We start from the raw sequence: 22,258 nt of genomic DNA on the forward strand, positions 1-22,258 counted from the left end.
CCTTCAACCTTACTCGCGGCACATTCACTATAAATATTGAAAGAACCAGAACGGGCAAAAATAGGAATAAGGATTAACGAAGAATATCTTAGCTACTTGCGTTTTGCGGACGTTATCGCGCTTTTCAGTAACGACGGTGCCGAATCAGGAAAAAAATTCTGGAGATGTAAACGAAGGCCGCATTAAAGTAGGATTAAAGATGGACCCGAAGAACAGAAAGACAATGTTAGCCGGATTGCCGAAAAAGCGAGATTAAGAGTGGCAACTAGACTAGAAGATTGTGTATACGCGTGAGCTAATTACGAGCAGAGGAGCACCTCGCCCCCCCCCCCCCGACGTTTATTAAATTCACCAAGGAACGGTAGGCATTCGCAACACATGACTGGCAATTAAATTAGCGTTATCCTTTAAGCAGAAATTGCAATTTTTTCAGTGATAACTTAAGGGCCAAAAAGATGGATAAACTGCACGCGACGCGAAAAACATTTTGAGCGGTACCACAATATCCCATGAACTCTACATCTAAACAAGATAGACACGTGCGCATTCCTAATCTAAAGGTAAGATTGTAACAGAAAGGAATCGTGCATAAAAACCACTCACGTGTGCCTGTTGGATCGCTAAAAACACGAGCGAATAAAAAATGCAAGCGCACCATATCAGAATGCACAATACACGATGGTAAATAGAAAATACGTGATAAGAAGAGAACAAAAATCTGATGACACGTAACAGTAGTGAACACGTGGCCTTATATGAGGTGAGCGAGTTCAACGTTGAAGCAGGGGGCCACTGGTTTCTCGCTGCGGTGATCTCTGCCGAAAACAATGCCGGAATCCTGCCGCGTATCCGTCTCGTGCACGATTTTGACTTTCCACCACACATGTCCACACACCGCAGTTCTTGAAGAATTCTGCTGGTCGGAGTGAAAGAAACCTGCTCCCGCAGCTACGATTGCCCCTCCGTCGGGACGACTGCCCTACCCTGCTTTGTCAAGCGAGCTTCGCGACAATGACGCTGAACGAGGGGAAGGGAGGGAGGGGGGTAGAGGTTGAAGAGACGAAAAAAAATTGGAATTCTCCCTTCTTGAAAGCACGGCTCAGCCTACCACAATGGTGTGCGATCCCCCCAGCATGTCTATGGGCATGCCGTTTGAGAAGGGTGTTCGTCAAATTTTCAATGCATCACTTGTTGCTACATGTCGCTACGTGAAAACTTTGCGTACACCAGGTTGGAGCCGCATTTTTCATCGTATTTCACGTGCCATAACAATAATTTTATGCGACTGTTTCTAAAAGCACGTGGGAAGCAATCAATGACCGAGATTTTTACTTGAAAAAGATATGTATGTCACAGAATGGACGGCAACGAAGTGCAAATACGAACTGACAAACACGTGGCAAACACGTGTTTGTCAGTTCGTTAAAGATGGTCAGCGGGCTAGTTGATTTTGGAAACATTCAAACGTCAAAACGTGTCTTCACTTCACCCGGTCTTTTTTGCAACATACCTATTTTTCTCAAGTAATGAACCAGCTAGCTCAGCAACACGCTTTGCTCAGCTTTTTACTATTTTCATAAAGTAAAATTATGTGACATCACTGAAGCAAATGCGCTTGTTACGCTTGACCCAAACACGCCCAAACACAGAGATCGGAAATTGTCCGTGTAGTATATGAGCACTCGCGCCACACATTCAGCGGCTGAAAGGATATAGCGCTATAAATATGATGACAGGCTCGATTTATGCACAGAATTAGTATTCACATAAAACTTCTTCCGCTAAAAGCATTCCTGCGGGAATGTTTAGGTGAATTTTGATGTTGGATACATTAGTGAAGTCGGCCGACCAGTGGCAAAAAACATTTACAAAACAGAAGTACTTCGAATTTGGCCCATGAAGTTTATGGTATGTATTATAACGTTTCAAGATTTTTGATAGCGTTGAACAAGTGGTCAACGAAGTGGTCATCTAATTTGAGTCAGTTATTCTTCTAAAGACCACCTTTTTTGGTAGAAAAGTGACTGTGCTAGTGATAGTTGTTAGCCATTGTCATAGCAGAAACTAATAAGAGAATGCAAGCTATTCAGTCGGCGATACTTCGCGCCCCGAGTCGTACGTGTGGCACAAGCACGGTACAATATTTGAACTTTGTTATTTGTGCTAGTACAGCAATCCATGTAGCGGCATTCTGCAGCTTAAGCTACAGATATTCAAGCGCCTAATGCTCTATTGCATTACGATTGTATCCTAGGCGCGCGAGCTGCCGGGCTTCTTCGGCGGGCTGAAGGTAGAGCGCAACGTCGAGGTTATTCTCGTCACTGACAGCCGGCAACACGGCGTCCAGCCTCGTTGAGGGGCTTCCGTGAACTAGTTTGAACGACGTCATATGTGCGCCGTTTCTTACACTGCCGTGTTAAATTCAGGTTATGTGCGGAAGATATTATGGCGTCCCACGTCATGTGTTCGACGTACAGTACATTGCCAGCATGTCAGCGAGGGTTTCATTTAGCCGCTCGGTGAGGCCATTCGCCTGCGGGTGATGTCCGTCGGTGGCTTGTGTGGCTCTATTTCAAGATGGTTTGCGTTAGCTCTGCCGTAAAAGCCGTACCTCTGTCGGTGACGAGGACTTTTGGAGCGCCGCGACGCAAGAGGACGTTCTCAACACGGCATGAATAACTGTCTGAAGGGAGACAAGAAAGTTCCAACATCGTCGATAAGCCATCGGTTCCGCCGATGTCAGCTGAAGCACGGCAGAATCACCGCATGCTCGGCCGAATGCTGCCGGTGAAAACCATCGGCTCGGCCGATGTCGGCGAAAGTACGGCAAAACGGCGGCTAACTCGGCCCAATGTTGCCAGTGAAAGCCGTCGGCTAAGCTGATATAGGCGGAAGAACAGCAAAACGCCGGCAAAAGCGGCCCAATGTTGCCGGTGAAAGAAATCGGCTATGCCGATGTCGGCGGAAGGACGGCAGAACGCCGGAGAACTCGGCCCAACGTTGCCGGTGAAAGGCCAACATCGGCTGAAAGGCGGCAAATTCGGCCCAATTTCGCCGGCGAAAGTCAACGGCTCCGCCGATATCGGCGCCAGGCTGGCAATGCTGGCCCGAGGTGGAGCCGCGCACAGCCGCCGTAAAACCAATATCGGCCCGACGTTGTGTGCTGCCTGGGTAGCGACATTTACCCAATTTCTGCGGCGCATACGCGTTTACGGGGACGATAGTCTTCTGATAGGCCGCACAGACTTCTGTGGCACATACCCGTTTGTTCGGCCTTCATGTTGTTGTTTCCTTCATTTTTAGTGGACCAGTGGTGATTAGTGGGACTTAAGCAATGTCTGTGGGGCATCGCCGTTTATGATGCACACAAGCGTTACCACGGATCCCGTACATCAATGACTCGACCAAGAGCAGCTTCGCTGTTAAAAACTCAACAGCTTTGGAAACAAAAGCGTTGGCGGTAGGTAGTTGCTACGTCCACACGCTCAGAAGCTCAGCGTCTTGCCCAATAGGCTAAACTGGCGCCGTCAAGGTAGCCGGTCTGTGAACTCTGCTCCGGGATATCGCGCTGCTTAGACCGAGCATTTTACGTCACTGCTTTCGTAACAGCGGGCTAGGCAATGAAACTTTTGATCCATTAGAAATGGACGAATGCTCCCAGTAGCATTAACCGCTCATTGGGAATGTTACCCACTGTGTACACGCATGACCTTCGCGAAGGGATGGAGAGGAGAAACTGAAATGAGAGAAGCAGAACAGATGCCGCTTCGAAGAGCGAAGTAGCTTTTTTATGAGGAAGGCGCAGAAACGGTGTCGAAACGTTGGAACCATTCTTAGCTGTGGCTGGCGCCAGTTCAGCGTTTAGAAAGTAGACACTATATTCGACAGTTGTAATGTCTTGTTGCTTGCCTTCGTTTAAACAGCGCAGACAACAGAATCATCTATTCACATTTGACCATTTTGTGCCTACGGCTTTTCATTAGGGGCTATGATAACGTTCGGCATGTCCATGATTGTGTGCCCAGAAATTCTTATAACATAACTTATATCAGGAAGCTCATGCTTTCAAAAACGTGGACATGTGGAGGGAAACGCATGAGTGACGAAACAAAGGTAAGTGACGGGACGGGAACACCACGTCGACTACCGAAGCTGCGACAGCAGTGAACAGCCAAGTTGTCGGATCCATTTCACGCATACCGTCGCGTCTTCCCATCGTATTTCATGAAGCCTGTGCCGACATCGTAATCGCCGCGTATGATTTTGCGTCGGATATCTGAAGTGTTTCGGGGCGTCTCGTCATATGGTTGCGTGAATCGGAAGATGCGCAAGTGATAAATTTGGCAGATTTTTATCGTCCCACAGGTACAACTATCACTGTGTCGTATGGCCGCCGCCCACATCGGAACGGCTGAGGTGCCACATTGGCCACTATGAATGGCGATGCCCGGCCGTCCCGGTTCCTCGCCGCTCCGATACCCTCACTCAGACAAGCCAATTGTCGGTGTCCCCGCTCACGTTGGCGAAAAAACATGTCTTATTTAGCTTCCGGTATAAAGTTATAATTGTGCCAGTAACGTGGCATCTTTCTATCGCATTGCACGATGCTCCTTCCGAACCTTTTTCTGCCTCCATGCCTGGTATTGGACCTGCACTCAGGTGCTTTCTAGCGCAACACTTCCGTTGCTACAGGCAATAACGACAGTCAAACGATGAAATGCAACAGCGAAAGGCAGCGTGAAATGAGAAGTAACCTTCATAAAACATTACATTTCTATATTAGAAACGGCTGATCGCCGACAAGCCCACGATTGAGAGCATCACTTATTGGAAAATGACGAGTGTGACCGGCGCACCTATTTTTGTGCATACACATTTCTGTACACTCGCCGGCGCCGGGGCTTTCGCAAACTATGGCGCCGCCACTGAAGTCTGTATTTATAGAAGCTTCACTTATAATTATATTGTGTGTCCCACCTAATTGTACATAAGCAGTCATTATACCTTAGAGCGACTCTTGTACGACATGACACGCAATTGCTGTGGCAAAGGCTAAGCACAGTTTTACCAATCATGAAGAGCTAGTGAGGAATGCGGAATACGAAACAGTTCTATTATATTCGGCCTAAGTGCAGTATCATCTATTAGCACTAAGATTCATGGCGTCAACCAAGAAACTGATGGCAAATTGCATACATTTTTCTTAACAGGTCAAATTCCGGCATAACAACCAGAAAAGTAGCACCAAAAGGAAATCACATCGGACGTTAACGCAGCGCACGGCTGCCATATTGAATGTTCAGGGGACAGCATTTTCGAATCGCTGTTTAAATGGCTTGAAGCGTTGTTCACAGTTAACGTTGCACTAATTTGCTCCTCGAGATATCTGCATCTTTTTGGTGCTGAAAACTAGAATGGTAGATTTACCTTACCAAACCACCCACCCCCACCTCTCGATAAATGAAAGGAAGGCGCACAGATGGATTAGGTGCAAGACGACGAGAAAGCCCCGTAAGGCTGCAACAGTTTTCAGAGTGCTACTCCTGTGGACGTATGTACATATCTCGTCAATATTGTTCGTCTCCCCAAGCACCGTACACGGGCTTTCGACGCCAAGAGTTGGGAAATACGGAAGATCATGTTTTGGGCATATAATTAACAAAGCCGCTGCCATCTCACCTATTTAATGCAGCTCTATGCCTATAACCAACAAACAACGCGTTGCATCCGGCTGTTTTCTTGTTCGCCATTGACGAACTCACCCATATTGTAATGGACATGAGTCCGGGTCATTGTCAAATATATTACTGGATCGCACAATTTTCATTTTGCCATTCTATACGTCAGTCATCTATATAGAACCTAAATACTAAAGTTCAGGCAAGTATGTCTTCGAAAAAAAATGAATAAATTATGTATTCCTCCTAGAAACTATGAGAAGATATTCAGTCAAGTTGTCTCAGGCTTTCTCCTTGCCGGCGCTATCATCCGTTGCAAGCATTTCCCAACATAATATTAGAAGGCATATGGAGCAGTTACGTAGAAATAATATGTATCGGTGGGAGATCAAACAAAAAGCTATGTTTAAAGTCATTGCTGAAAATTGGAGGAATCTACACCTTAAGATGTTCGCGTTACCTTCAAGGGTTTATGATTAGAAGTTTTGCAGCTGCGCCGCTTCAGCTAACTCCGCTGCAAACAGAGACTAATATACACACTTCACCGGTCTTTATACTTACAATACGTTTACTTGTAAAGACGGCACACACAAAGATCGTTATGCCATTATCATGGCAACCATCCCACATACAGGTCGGATACACGCAAAAGTAAAAGGAATGGAGGAATGGTGCAAGCAATAACCCAAAAATCTCACCATCGGCAAGCGTTCTGTAAATGGGCCACATAACGCTGAGACGGCAGCATGGCCAGGAATTGGGGACGTTGACGTAGTTGACGAACCTGCCACCAGATTCCACTACAGAAGCTAAAATTGCGAGCGCGCTGCCCGCACCAGTGGTGACGGGGATTCACAGAGGCATTGAAACACTCTGTTCGTATCGCTCTCCCGCACACGTTCCTAAGCATTGCATGCAAAAGCTTTGTCAGCACCGCAAGCTGTTCCGACACACCCTGATACAATGTAGCAGCAGATGTGAGCTTTGGAAACAAATATATTAAGGCCGACAAAAACGACCGAAGAAGTTGCATGGCTTTAGCTACACAGCAAAGTAGCATATGAATTGAAAGAGCGCTTGTCAGACAATCGAAAACCGGGAGTTGTTTTTGAAACCTCAGCTCTGGGCTTTTCAATCGAAGTTGAAACAGGCCAAAATGGCTTTAAATTGAGGAAGCTCTTATAGGCTGTGTGGTAAAATCTTCAAGTGGTCTGGAAGTGGGCGCTTTGTGGCACGTTATTAGAATCATGCCTAAAATCTTCTAGTGGTTCCGAGAGTCAGTTCAATATATTTCGTTCGTGAATCTGATTTTTTTTGTGTTTCCCATTCAATTACGGTGGGGCACCCGGCCACCGCCGAGAGATGGTGCGACATGTACGTATCCCGAAATCCGGGGGAGGTTGTTCCTTATAGCGCTGGCTCCCAAGTCGCCGAGCTTGTCCTGCACACCAATCTTGTGCCACGCCCCGGTGTCCTGCTTATTGACCGTGGCAGCACATTTCTTTCCCGCGTCCTTGGTGAAGTCCCACAGGCCATTAACACCATCCATAAAACCGCATCACCTTACTATCCTCATGCAAAAAGTCTTACGGAGCGTTCTTGTCTACGCCCTCTGTTCTATCTGCGTTTCTTCCAGGAGTGTTCGCTGCCGCAAAATTGACCGCGAAAACACCGCAGCCGATTAGGACACAAGGAAAGTTTGCTTCCTTGCGACACGTCGAGTTGTTTCGTGCTGCCTGCGCGGCAAAGTGCTCTGTGGACACCTGTTTGTACAGCGGGGCTCCGTCACAACGTTCCTTCAGAGACATTTCGGTCTGTACACTAGGGTTGAAAGAATATGGGCCGTCAACTGTCGCATAGCTACAGTTAGCTATTGACCGACGTCACAGCAGCACCGAAATTGCCCATCTCTTTTTCCGAAAGTGGCATATTCACCGTTCCTAACCTTGCTAGTTCTCTGACTACTTTCGTCAAGGGAGAAGTTAGTTGACTGGTTACTAAGTAATTCGTCGTATTCTTCTCTTTCTAAAAACCATCTTACACATGACCCTCGTATGTATAGCCTAGTTTTACCTCGAGGGCTTACACGGCTGTGTTGAAATACAAGCATCGTACCATCGTACCGGATGTTGCCTTAGAATATTTTTATCTTCAAATCTCAGTACAGAGATTTGAAGATACCGTCGGCCTGCGGCAGCATGTGCCCATCACTTGTTTTACAAAATAAGGTGCGCATGCCACTTTTGTAAAGCCCTTAATCAGAAACGAGAAATTCGCATTATCAGGCGAGCTTTAGCTAACACATGGACGTTTGAATAATTCAGGTTAATTCTACGTCGAAATAGGGTTGACAGCCCGATGTGAGCCTCTTCATGGTTCAAGCACCCAAAATGCTATGTTTCATAATGAGCATGCGTTTCTTGTTCATGTTGCTGTAACATCAGTTTCTGCCAGGCTAGCCCGGTGCGACCCGCTTGAAGTCATATGCTTGGTGCCGTACATCATTGCTTTGCGAAGTATGTGACTCGAGTTGGGCATTGCTGCTATAGGGACGGTGAACTGTGGAGCTCTATCAGGAATTCTACGATATTCGTCTCCGCATCATCGACGTGAGGCTCCATCTTCAAGAACCAGCATACAGCACTCGTAGGAATGCATGGGAAGCGAGTGAGCCGTTAGCGGGGACGGTTCGCTCTGTTGAAATTGATATTAAGGAAGTGAAGGGTAAGCGCTTAGTGTTTAGGTTTTCAAGACGACAAGCAATTCTGTGCGCTTGCCCAATAGCAGCCAAGCTGCTGGCCTCGAGAGCCTAGCGGGTACAGTTACTCTAATATTGAGGAATTTTGCTTGACACTGTATCCTAAACAAAAAACTTAGTTTTGATGAGCATCCCAACTATTTTTGCGGCATCACATGGTTATTGGCGTGGTTTGCATCCGCCGTGTGCCGTTCCTCGCTACATTACAGAAGGACAAACGCCGTCTACAGCAGGTGAACTTCATCACACTAGGAAGCACCTTTATATCTTTCCGCAAGCACAATGCTAACCGGCCTGCAGGGGCACTTAGCCAGGATATATAAAATCAATAAGTATTTCACTGTAGGACCATTCACTCCAGTCGTTGCTTACACAATTGCCTAGCAGTCGCTACAGCTAGTTGGTTACACTTGCGTACTACACGAGGTTTCTATACAACGGAAAATACGTTGGAATTGAAGTATGGAGAAGTATGTCCACTGCGAAAAGGGTATTCCGCTTCACAAAGATTTCCTTCTGCATTTTGGTGAAGCCAATGTACCTCCAATACTCCCAGTTCAGGTTTCTGGACTTGGAGATAATCTATCACATATTTCTTCACAAGAACACGTTTATCTACTAGTTTGCTACGCCATTCGGGACTACCAATTGTGATAGTGTTATGAGCTGTGCCTATGAATCATTGCACATAGCTTTAAAGCGTATATGTAATGCACAGACCCGGATGTAACAGAAGGAACTTGCTTTGGACCCCGAGAACCACGAGAGCTATACAGTTTGTTAAATTTATTCACTATTGTTTCGCAAGCTGCATGACGTAAAATTTCTCATTGTAATCTTCTTTCCAAAGATGCAATTACATGTTTACGTCCTAATCCCCACAGACGTACGCTTTTGTTCTACGTCCGGCCAGGAGACTCCCCTGGTACAATGACTATGACGTCGGACATAGGTAAGCACTCTGCAAAAGAAAAGTTTGTAGGCAGAAATTCATATTTGCTTTCTTCCCTGTTCTTCAAAATGGTTGATATCCAAAATCTACACTTCATGTGCAAAGGAATACTGTAACGTGCTCCGGCCATTAACATTCCCAGTATCTATTTTTGTGCCTTCTATTGAAATGTATGAACAGGGGGCCAACTTCACAAAGCTGTGGCCCCGTAAGTGCGCTTAGCAATTGGCGTGGTGCCTTCGGCATTGTGTGCGGAAACACAATTAAGTACAGGTTTGTCTTGCAAACATCCCCTTCTGCCCTCAGAAGTGTTATTGAATAAGACATGGGCCGAGGAGACGGGTACAATTTCCTGAACTCTGTCAAAAGGAAAAAACTCCTTGTGTAACAGCAAATCGTACATATGACGTAAAAGTCGCGAACGAGTCAGTAGCGACTAGAAAAACTGCAAGCACATCGTTTCTTAAAACGACCTGGTCCGCATAAAGTGTCTGTGCCGCAGTGTTTGTTGGCAAGACGTACCAAAATATATTTCATTTTCATGTCCCTCAAGATTCTAATCCTAAGGAAGGAATCATATACTACACAGACTATAAGGACTGTGTTGTGGCGGATCTGGAGTTGGAAGGAGAAGGACACCGTAAGCTTGCTTTACATCTCAATTCAAATGTTCACGCATGTAGTGCATAGAGCGAACGCTGCATGAAAGTATAATTAAGGACAACTTTGATTACACATCCACAAAAAAGCAGGTCTTCTATACAATACAATGAAATTCATTTTCTCTACTAATTAAGCACACGAAGAAAGAGAAGAAAACGCATTGTCCAGTTTCTAGTGCCTGATTTCAGGTTTGCTCAATAAGCTTTGATCATGAGTGCTGGCACAGGTATTCGATCTGCTTTAAACGAATGAACTTTTCCCGCCACGCCTGCCTTTAGAAATGTGCACATCGTTTCAAAAATACGGAATGTCACTTCTCAGAAGCCTCCATGCTGACGTTATTTCTATAGTAGATATTGGCACGCTTGCTAGTACTACAGAACTCAACGTTCAAGGAATCGCTAAGGTAACGCAATTTAAAAACACTCTGCAATGCCTTTGCTAGTAATCATATAACACACATACTCTAAGAGATTATTGCCCGACGAATCTCTTGCCCCAAAAATGTTTCGAATGTGTCAAGCATAAGCAGAGATAGAGGGGCTTATTGAAGGCTCAGCATTTTTTGTTGTGGTGCTTTCGTCCCGACAAGCGCGCTAGAAGCTACAGACCAAGGGATAACAAAGAAGGCGGGCTAGGAAGCGACGTCCGGGTGCCCATAACCTCCGGTTTTTCAGACGAGTGCCGCGCCAGTATGTGGCGGCATTCAGTGGTGGCCGTGAAACCTACGCTTCTCAAGAAGCACGACCGTTTTTCATGAAGTCTGGTGGAGCTCTGTGAGTGACTGATGTGGTCTGGCTTTGTCCCGTGTCTGCTTGACTGACAGGTAGATGCCTGATACAGATGGAAGCGGTTTCAATTGGCTAAACGCAAAGAGACGTCTGTCAATGAGTCTACCTCTTGAAACGTGATAGAGAGAGCAAGCGAGCGCTGGAAAATCTATCGGTGGCTTTGAAACGATGATGAAGATGGTCAAGTACTATCGTAGAGTGCTTGGTACGAGACAAACACCCTAGTTATGCACTCAGTGATTGAAATAGCACCGAAATGTGGTACCCCCGGTGCAGTCTCGCATGAACGTACGAAAAATAAAACATTAGGCAGACGTCCATCGATCAAGACCACAAGTGCAAAGATGAGGTACTTGTTCGGTGAATTTGAAGACGGGGCATCATATATTTGTTTTAGAATTGAACTGAGAACAAACAATAGAAGTAGTAGTGACGATGTTTTCGCGATAATGAAATAAGTTAATGGCCGTATTCGTCCCGCCGACAGCGTATTTGTCAACAGGAGAGCGAACGATATTTGGCTGTCTTTGAAGGGTGATTGTGAAATGTGTGTGCATCGCGATATTATTTGGCTGCCATGTTCACAGGAGCCACGATTACTGATTCACAGCGTTTTCTCACTGGCTCAAGAAGTGTTGCAGGACGCCTTTATGTAAAAGTGAAGAAACTCAGAAAGAGACAAGAGGGCGAGCGGCCGTCGTCTCGTAATCTTGTCTTTGTGTGCGTTCCCTGGCGCTAAGAAAGATGAGTGATATAACTTTCGCTTGCTCACCGAAAAATGACATTTGTGCACTGCATTCGCAAAGATCCGCTGACATTGCCGGTATAATCATAATCACAACTACAACGTCTAAGTTTGTTAACACATAATACAATATAGGTCCAAGATTCAGTGCTCACGGAAATAGTACACATGAAACAAAGCTGTTATTGCCATTGTTCAGGGGACCTTGCTTACGACTACGGAGTTTCAAAAGGACATCGTTGATTCCACTATTATAGCAATCGGTATAACACGAAATCATTATCTTTATATAAGTAGTTGAATTTTTACTGTACAGTGATATAACAGAGCTTGCACAATGTCCATTGGTATTTAGCAGCTGTAGCACCGTTTAACGTTGATGCACCGACGTTGACGCTTGATGGCACATCTCCATCCCGACAACTAACGTCCCCTATTAAAGTTTAGGACAACTACGGAAAGCAAACCTTATCTTATCAAATACCTCATCTCACACACAACAACAGCTATATCCGTGAACTTCTAGAACAAGGTAATGCTCAAAAGAGTCTGAAGAAAAAAGTTAAGGTGTACTTCCTTTCTTGTACCGTGCCCTAACTATATTATCTAGTAGAAATATTTCTTTTAGTGTTTTTTGTACATTTGTAATATTGTGTAAAAGTCTCTTTTCTTTCAAATGCGTATTTCTGTATAGCAATTTGTCTTCTGACTTAATATTCTTATGGTGTCAGTTGTTATTTACATATTTTTTTTGTCGTGCTAGGGGCAAATTCGTGTTGGCTGTCGCGTGATATTTTAAATCGTATGTCTTCAGGTATGCTTTCTAGTTTTTGAATTTGGCTTTTATGTTCCAAATACGTATTTTTTGTTGCACTGCTTCTGAGCAAATGTATGGGTGAAGGGACCCTAGTCAGGCAGAGGTAATCTGCCTTTAGTCCCTTCAACCCAGGCGAACTTTCCTTTTGTCTAAATAAACTGAATGAATGAATGAATGAATGAATGAATGAATGAATGAATGAATGAATGAATGAATGAATGATTAAACAAACTTTGTGGTAGCTATAGCAAACGGTGAGAGCGTAATCAGAGAAAGCGGTGTGACAGCCAAAAGAGCGTCGCTGATTGGACGCACAACTTGGGCAAGGTCGCCATCCTGTGGCATGTTAGAGTTATTGAACACCACTGCCGGACTGGAGGGAGACGCAAAGCGCGTCGTGTCTGCCCTCAGGCCTGGCCGTGATTTTTCTCGGCGAGAGCGTGAGTGGGGAAAGCGGCCTTATAGGCAGGTGAGGGAGGCACACGCCGGAGAGCTATTTTGTCGCGTTAACTACACTGGCCTAGCCGAGCCAGTTTCGCGTGGCTCCTCAAGAGCCGTGATGCGCATGCGCGAGGATCAGTGATGTCACACTGCTGGCGCGTCGGAGCCGGCACCATCCGAGCACTCCGCCGCTGCCGCGCGCGACTCGCTGCCGCCGGTCTGCGCTTTCCAGAGGAGGGACGTCGTAGCCGAGGTAGACGTACTGGCGCCGGCGCGTGCGCAGCTATTCGCCTTCGCTCTGCAGTCGCCGCCTAACACTGCGCTGGAGCCGCTTGATGGCGCCTCTGACTGGCGTTTGCCAGTGTGGTTTAGCCATGGAGAAGGAGAGCGCAAATGCTGCTCAACGGCGCCGAAGAGCGAAGAAGCTTAACTCATCAGATCCCGAAGTAGTAGCCTGGCAAAATAAATATATATGTTCTACATAATATGAATACCATGTGTGTTTCATTGGAGCAGCAGTAAGCATGATAATCAAGTCAATCCAAGACAATTAGGGAAGCTAAGAACAATCAGCTGAACCTTTGTTAACGCTACGTTATCCTGGCATAGCCGAGCTAAGCCACTGCAACATTTTTTACTGTGGATGGATGCTATGAGCGAGGCTGAAGCTTGGGGTAAGGTCGCCACCTCGGGGTGTGTTAAGGCATTGACAAAATTGTATTGGAAACGCGCTTGTATTGGAAACGCGCAGAATGGGACAGATGCGTAGCAACGACGCGTTGTACGAGTTAATCGCGGATGCCAAGTCATGATGCATTACTTACATTTACCACTCCCGGATGGTGACAACACCCCACCGACCAAGAACACTGTAATAGGAAAGTGTGAGATATAAAGGGCGGTTTCGTAAAGCGTGCAGAGAGTGTGACCATGGCGCAATGGATAGCGTGCCCAGCATCTGCTGTCGCGGACCGAGAGGTCGTGGGCTCAACTCCCGTTGATAGAACTTGTTTTTTTTTTGCCCTGTGATCATGTGCATTTTTCGACGTCATTTTCGTGGCGGAACTACGTCACTGAAGCCTTTAGGACCCCGGCATAAAACACTTTTGTGTTAAAATCCTACAGAAATGTGCGCCCTTAACCCGAGTATCTGCGCTTAGCACCTATTCAATAAAACTGAAGATGGGTTAAATGTTTTCTTCTTTAGCTATGCATATGGTTTTCCATCTGACTTTATCAATGATCAAAGTATATTAGCCTACCTTCGCTCTAGCAGACATCATAATTATCTCGTAAAGTATGTTTCTACAAAAAATGGGGAAGGGCGAAGCATGTACGGAAGGGTGTGAAAAGGCGAAGCATACAGTATGCGCCGGTGTTTCCCACAGCAAAACCACTGCTAATGGGGCATTGACAGAGAAGACAGATTAGACACACAGACCCGCAGTCCGCTTCTAGTTATCGTGCACGCTGCGAATCTTTATTCTTCAACTAAGTACAAGAGAAATCTCCCACCGGTACTACATTACAGGTCAAGATCCAGTGCCTATATATACGGGGTGGCGGGTGGATGGTTGCGCAGCGCGAACAGTCGGTTTTTTCAATCAAGAAACTCGCTGGCAGACGCTGCCTGCATCGACGTTTTGTCTCGCGGACGAGGGTCCGTTCTCCTTCCTTGCGAGCTGGTAGTCCAGCGTTCATCGCAGAAGGAGCGTTTCCATAGTCAACGCGCGCCGTTCGCTCCCTCTTGCCTCATGGTGAGCGCTGAGGCGGTGGCGCCCTCTCTTGTGCTCAAGCAAATGGACAGGACACGACGATGCGCGCCCCGACAGCAGACGACAATGCCCACCGACACGCTGAGACCCTAAGGCGCTTCGCCCCTAATAGAAAACTTCTGTGTGAGTAACCAAAGATTAACAACTAAGGAATTGTGTAACCATCGAAACTTCGGAATAGAAAATTAGGGCAACTTGCACTTAGTGGCCCAAGGCTTGGTCACAGCACAGCTGGTGGGCACCTAGCTGGTCCTGGTTTTCCAAGGCTTTCATGTTCTGGCCTCTCACTTTCATGTTCTTGTTCTGTTCTGGCCTCTCACTCCCCACCTCCTGCTATACTATGCAATAGTAGAACACCGCTGATACGTTTTTCAATGGACCGTAGGATATAAACGTAAGAACTGGGAAACGCAACAGCCGAAAAGAGAAAAAGCGGAAACATCTTTAGCAGTCCAAAAGTTTCTTTCAATAATTACGCTTGAAAAAAAAAACGTGTAACGTTGCCTGGTGCATTACTCATGCCCCATCTGCAAGAAAAAAGCACCTGCAGTGCCATATCTTTTTAATAAATCTAATGCCATCATGGCAGACACCTGGCAAGCGATCGCTTACGCGGATACATTCGCAGGATTGTCACCAGATGCGTCGGCTTAATATTAATTGTCAGGTTTAACGCCCCAAAACAACGATATAACTATGAGAGATGCCGTAGAGGAGGGCTTCAGAAATTTAGACTGCCTGGGGTTCTTTAACGTGCACCTAAATGTAAGTACGTGGGCCTCAAGAATATTTGCATCCATCGAAAATGCGGCCGTCGCGGCCGGGAATCGATCCTGCAAACTTCGTGATAGCAGTCAAACACCATAACCACTAGACCACCGTGGTGAGTGGATGCGCCAGCTCCTTCGAGTGATAATGTCGCACTGTTGCATAATGCCGGATAACCGTGGCTCGTAGGACACGGCGAGTGCCTCGCGAACGCGCATATATCCCCGAAAGCGATCATCGAAGAAAATGACCCCTGCTCCATCAACTCCTAAACTTCGCAACTGGCTCACGCCTTGGCACATTAGCCACGATCGGCGGAGAAAATGGCGGAGCTGAGAACGGCGTCATTCACAAAATGTAATCGACGTACGCGATTCTCTTGACACCAGCAGTTGTAGGTGTGAAAGAATTAAGCATCAGACAAGAAACTGCACGAACTACTCCGACAAATGATAATGATGAGTCTACGCCGACGCGACGGCGGAAAGAAACGCCAATATCCACAGCCTTACTTTCGCGAGCGCTGAAAACCTGTCTGAAACCAATTAGGTCACAATGGAACGGCAGCGCAACCACACACGGACAGAAGAAAGATTACGCCATTGAGGCATCTTTTCAATATGAATGGTCCCGCTGTTAGACGTAACAGCGGAACCATTCCCGTATGATACGTCGCGAAGTGCGCTCCGAGCTGGCCGAGCGACCACGGAAAAGCGCGGCCATATTGACTTTTCACGCCTTGCTTGACCGTAAAATTAGCCGCATGAGTGGCGCAAGCAACACATACGTAAAGAATAACGTACTTTCGGTTGCCGCGAAGAAAAACATGGCTGATCCCTCCGTCATAGGAATCGGTATAACACGAAAGTGAAACATGTCTTCACAGAAGAAGTGCTTATTATATAGTCATATATGAGAGCTTTTCCAATGTCTATTCTTGTTTGGCAGCTACAGCGCCGTTTTGACGTGGATGCACCCAGGTTGACGGCATGTCTCTATCGCGAAGACTAACGCCCATGATCATGATTAAACCGTTGTGGTAGCTGACGTTGTGAACATATATTTGGACACAGCAAATCATGAATCCCGCGTAAGGATCATATCAACAAGCTCATAATCAACATTGGTAGCTGGTATGCACTTCGTCAAAGCGTCGTCAAATAACGAGAGAAACGGCACGGTGTGCGCTTTCTAGCAATGGGTGACCGACGCCTGCGCTCATGCATACACAACCACACACTACGCTTCAGCAACACGGGAGGTAGAGGTTCGTAGCCTGAGCCGCAAACGCGTGCATCCCGGTGTGCTCTGTCTCGCAGGCGCTAGTCTCGCTCCACCAAGGCACGACATTCGCCCGTCGAAATGAGCGCGTATTGGAACGCGTATTGCAGCACTTTTGTTAGTCGGTGCTCTCGCAATCGAAGTAGTCGGCGGCGGAGAAATCTCGTTGGTGCATGTGGATGCACTACACCGATGAGCCGACGCACGCTAACACGAAGCGAAAGGCAAAGAAAGAACGTAACCAACGTAACTGCGTCAAGGGTGCCTCGGCGACGCCAGCGCGGCCAGTGTACCTCGCTGGTATCGAGACGCTGTAACCATGACCTCCGATATCGCGCGCAGTCTCGGAGTAAGCGCTAGTAAGTGTCGATCGTGAAGCATTACTTCTTTTCACCTCTCACAGACGGCGGCACCGCCCCGCCCCGCGCCGCCTGCCTACACCGCCAACAGAGAGCACGGTGCGAAAGAGAATGTGTGAAAGATATAAGGCGCGTTCGCGCCGTGTCCAGCTCTGCAGAGTTAGCTTAGTCGGTAGGGCATCGGGCGCTTGCCGTCGCGGCCGCAAGGTCGTGGGTTCGATTCCCAGCGGGGGTTCTTTTTCTTGGTTTTTTCTTTCTCGCACGTTGGCGTCCATTTTATCAACGTCATATCCGTGACGGATGTACTTGGTGGACCCCGGCATAAAACACTTTCGTGTTAAAAACACAGATTGGTATTGCAAACATGGTGTCAATGACGTAATTGGTCACGTCATTGATATTACATTATAGACCCTTTTCGAAAAAGGGCGCCCCTAGCGCCGCGCACGCAAACTACAGTCTGCCGCCATTGTGAGGGCACCGCAGCAGACGACGCAGGCTTCGGCAACGGGCCAGTGCGTGACATTTCTGCACCGCCGAATCGTGAACTCTCATCAACGTTTTTCGTAGACACGGCGTGCTGCAATGGTGCAGACGTGCTGCGTTCCCATGTGCCACCATCGAGGATGTCGCGACGAGAACAGCGATAAGGTACGCGATCAAACTTGAACAACAAACACACGTGCTCTCTCTCCGTACGTGGTGTCAAACGGACGGGCGGAAGGGCGCCGTTTTGTAAACGCGCTACAGAAACGGACATGCTTATTTCACAGCGCCATGTGTAGCCTTGCTTTTACGAATGAATAGTCTTCTCCCGAGTGCCTGCATGCGGTGAATTGCGATAGATTGTGTGTGCATAAATACCGCGAGGGTTCGTAAGGCCAGCCAGAAAAATAAAAATGAAGTTGCGTACCGTTCATTTAGTAGCGACAGTACTCGCATATGGTAAGCCACGTGTCAACATTTTTTAGTACATACAAACAGGGGCGTAGGCAGAATTTTTTTCCGGGAGGGGGGGGGGGCACCACCTTGATCTGAAGTGGGGGCCGAGCAGGCAGATATGGTCGAGTGTCATTTTGTGCTCTGTGTACCACGGCAAAAAAAATTTCAGGGGGGGAGGGGGCGCACGGGCTCGGTGTGCCCGCGCCCCTGGCTACGCCACTGCATACAAATATACCCAACGCGTGGGATCCGGAAAATAGTTTTGTGGTGTGGCTTGCGGCAGACAGGATTTTCACCAGTTGCGGTCGCATAGTTCCGTGACAGTGACGTCCTTCCTTTCCTTCGGTGAGAAGTTTGCAGCTTCAGCGAGCCTTTTTTTCCCGGTCCGGGCGCGCACGCGAATTGGCTGTGGTCACGGTCCCGCAACCGCGGCAGTCGAGCTATCCATAGTCGAGCCAAACTGCTCGTCCAACCCGTTGAAGGGTACAAAATGTTGCTCATTGTGCATTGGAAGCACCTCAGAAAGGCCAACGGAGAGTACTAAGAGCTCGTTCAAGCACGCAAACGGTGAGATTTCAACGGATGACAAGGTGAACTTGCCGCCAACACTAACATCACAGCACTCACGCAGTTGACAGCTCACTTTCCATGCCCTCACGATGGCGCTGGCTATCCCACGCTCCTTTGCGAAGCGAAACTGACGAAAAGCCCACCGTCAGGTGGCGTATTTATGAAAAGGGTCTATATGCTATCGAAGGATGTAATACATTATACCCACTACAATACATAGAATACAATAAAATACATTCTACGCTATGTAGTACATTATATCCTGTGGAAGTTATGCCAGCCCTGGTGTGAAACGACGTAACACCTCTGAAAACGCAGCAGTGAGGAACGTACCAGCGGGGTTATACTGTGTGCATGGCTATGGTGGCTGTCTTTTTATTTTTTCTGCCTTTTTATTTCTATCTGTTTCTTTCTCCTTCTCGCTCCTTCTATCATTCTTCCCTTCCTCTCTCTATAATTATCGCTTCCTCTTTCTTTCTATTACATTCTCTCTCTGTATTTCATTGCCTTCCATTGATTCTCTCTTTGTCTGCATTTTTCTTTCTGTCGTTCTTTCTTTTCTTTTTCTGTAGTTTTCTCTGTCTCTCTCTTTCTTTCAATGCTGTGCTTCACTGTCATTCTTCCTCACATCTCTCCTCCTCACCTTCACTTCCCTTGCTCACCCTCTGGCTTTACTATGCTATTGAAGGCTGTGCTATTCTTTCCTATCCAGAGGCTATCCATCCAGACACGCTATAGCGTGTCTAGATAGCCGAGCGGTTACGACGCTCGTCTTCCGATCATGGGTACGCGGGGTCGAGTCGCCTCGCCAAGAAATTTTCCTCAAAGAATTTCTCTCTTACTTTGTCTTTTAACACGAAAGTGTTTTATGCCGGGGTCCACCAAGTACATCCGTCACGGATATGACGTTGGTAAAATGGACGCCAACGTGCGAGAAAGAAAAAACCAAGAAAAAGAACCCCCGCTGGGAATCGAACCCACGACCTTGCGGCCGCGACGGCAAGCGCCCGATGCCCTACCGACTAAGCTAACTCTGCAGAGCTGGTCACGGCGCGAACGCGCCTTATATCTTTCACACATTCTCTTTCGCACCGTGCTCTCTGTTGGCGGTGTAGGCAGGCGGCGCGGAGCGGGGCGGTGCCGCCGTCTGTGAGAGGTGAAAAGAAGTAATGCTTCACGATCGACACTTACTAGCGCTTACTCCGAGACTGCGCGCGATATCGGAGGTCATGGTTACAGCGTCTCGATACCAGCGAGGTACACTGGCCGCGCTGGCGTCGCCGAGGCACCCTTGACGCAGTTACGTTGGTTACGTTCTTTCTTTGCCTTTCGCTTCGTGTTAGCGTGCGTCGGCTCATCGGTGTAGTGCATCCACATGCACCAACGAGATTTCTCCGCCGCCGACTACTTCGATTGCGAGAGCACCGACTAACAAAAGTGCTGCAATACGCGTTCCAATACGCGCTCATTTCGACGGGCGAATGTCGTGCCTTGGTGGAGCGAGACTAGCGCCTGCGAGACAGAGCACAGCGGGATGCACGCGTTTGCGGCTCAGGCTACGAACCTCTACCTCCCGTGTTGCTGAAGCGTAGTGTGTGGTTGTGTATGCATGAGCGCAGGCGTCGGTCACCCATTGCTAGAAAGCGCACACCGTGCCGTTTCTCTCGTTATTTGACGACGCTTTGACGAAGTGCATACCAGCTACCAATGTTGATTATGAGCTTGTTGATATGATCCCTACGCGGGATTCATGATTTGCTGTGTCCAAATATATGTTCACAACGTCAGCTACCACAACGGTTTAATCATGATCATGGGCGTTAGTCTTCGCGATAGAGACATGCCGTCAACCTGGGTGCATCCACGTCAAAACGGTGCTGTAGCTGCCAAACAAGAATAGACATTGGAAAAGCTCTCATATATGACTATATAATAAGCACTTCTTCTGTGAAGACATGTTTCACTTTCGTGTTATACCGATTCCTATGACGGAGGGGTCAGCCATGTTTTTTATCACTTTCTTTTCTCGCTGTGCTCGTTGTCTCGCCCATCAGAGTTATTGCATACCACAACGGGCAACCGGCGCACGTGTTCTGCGAGCGAAGCAGAAGACGAACAGAACGAATACGAAGAAGAGGGTGATGAGATCGAGTGCCGGTTTGATGGTGATGATAGTTTTCTATCTACACCACAAGGGAAACCTCGAGCATAAGACCTCTGCTGTAAAGCATCTTTGCCGTACATTTCCCCACGACAGAAGATAACAATATGACTTATCAAGCAGTCTCGAAATGTTCCTCTACTTCTCTACCAAAGCTTCCAAATTTGCAAATTTTAAAGAAGAAAATGTACCTGCTTGCACTTAATGCTCTTAAAAGAATGTACGACTGAATTTGTATGCCTTCACATAGACGTTCTGGATTTTAATTTTGTAATAAACCAGCAGCATCCTAAATTGATCAAAATGAGCTGGTGTGTACACTCTTTTCTACATACGTGGCGTAGAAGTTTCTCTGCAACGTATCTCTTATAGAAATGGCCCTATCCTCGAACCAGAACCAAGAAAAGTCAAATTTATTGCGTTGGAGACTTGTTTGCAACTAATCAGTCATCTTTGTACACCCTGCAATTTACATTTCTGCCAACCTTATCTTTACGAGCACGTAAAATACCTTTCTCTCAGTTCTAAGTCTGCTAAATAAACACAGTAGGACAGTGTTTCCGCCTGACGGACTTTTAAAACTTCAGATATCACTTTAAACGAAAACTTTGAAACATAAGCTGATTTTATTTCGCTGTTACGTAACACACTTTGGCACAATTGAATACTGTATCCTTCATTTAGGTACATCTCAAAATCAAGGTGTACGCGTACAGCTTGTTCTAATTATGTGTACAATACAACTGATGACATCTGAATAAGTGCATGTATGATATCTTTTGGTTTCTTTGTTTTTCCCAGAGTGCACGTTATGGACCCGAGCAAGAGTGAAGAACAACGTACCACAAAACTGCATTGACCAGTTTGTGGATGTCTGCGGTGTTGTTGTTCCTGCGCACAGCCGAGACTTGTGCGCGGACGCCGATGACGATGATTAGCAGCCTGGTTCTGTTTCGGTAGAGGCATAGACCCCCAGGATTTCACCATAATATATTCCATCGGCACCTAGGGTGTATATTGCTACCCACGTTTTTGTATAATATATTGGTATCCACTTTTTTGTACAATATTTTAGGCTGTATTGCAAAGGACCTACGACCTTTACAATAAATGTGAGCCACTGCACTGTAGAAAAACGTCGACTAATTAAACGTATTTTCAGTCGGGATTTTGAACAGCGGAGCTGTTTCAGCCTTTCGTTGCGTCAGTAGTGCGAACAGAAATTATCCTAAACAACCGGCACGCGCAGACTTTGTCCTCTTCTTCATCTTGCGGTTCGGTCCCAACAAGACATGCACCGATATGTCCCACGAGGAATCCGATAACTATGATGAGCAAGTCTGCTTCATGAATAAAAATGACGTAACATTACGTAACAACTAGTCACGGGACTAAAATCACGTAGTAATTATTCACGTGACAAAAGATGACTTAACATCGAGCAACAACTAGTCGTGTCACTGAAATGACGTAACAGTACGTAGCAACTAGCAACGTGACTGAAATCACGTAACGTCTAGTCACGTCACTAAAACCACATAATATCTGCTCATCTGA

At 46.9% G+C, this 22,258-nt stretch overlaps 1 protein-coding gene across 1 annotated transcript in view; it reads left to right on the plus strand.

Moving 5' to 3' along the window:
* Window positions 1–21,805, plus strand: part of LOC119386673 (uncharacterized) — a 34,867-nt gene extending 13,062 nt beyond the window's left edge. The window contains exons 3-5 of the mRNA XM_037653963.2: window positions 9,321–9,388; window positions 9,942–10,028; window positions 21,503–21,805. Of these exons, the coding sequence (XP_037509891.1) occupies window positions 9,321–9,388; window positions 9,942–10,028; window positions 21,503–21,639 (292 nt within the window). The 3' untranslated portion in view covers window positions 21,640–21,805. The remainder of the gene's footprint in view (window positions 1–9,320; window positions 9,389–9,941; window positions 10,029–21,502) is intronic.
* The last annotated feature ends 453 nt before the right edge of the window (window positions 21,806–22,258 follow it).

This window comes from Rhipicephalus sanguineus, chromosome 3, assembly GCF_013339695.2.
Source record: "Rhipicephalus sanguineus isolate Rsan-2018 chromosome 3, BIME_Rsan_1.4, whole genome shotgun sequence".
NCBI classification, from domain to species: Eukaryota; Metazoa; Arthropoda; class Arachnida; order Ixodida; family Ixodidae; genus Rhipicephalus; species Rhipicephalus sanguineus.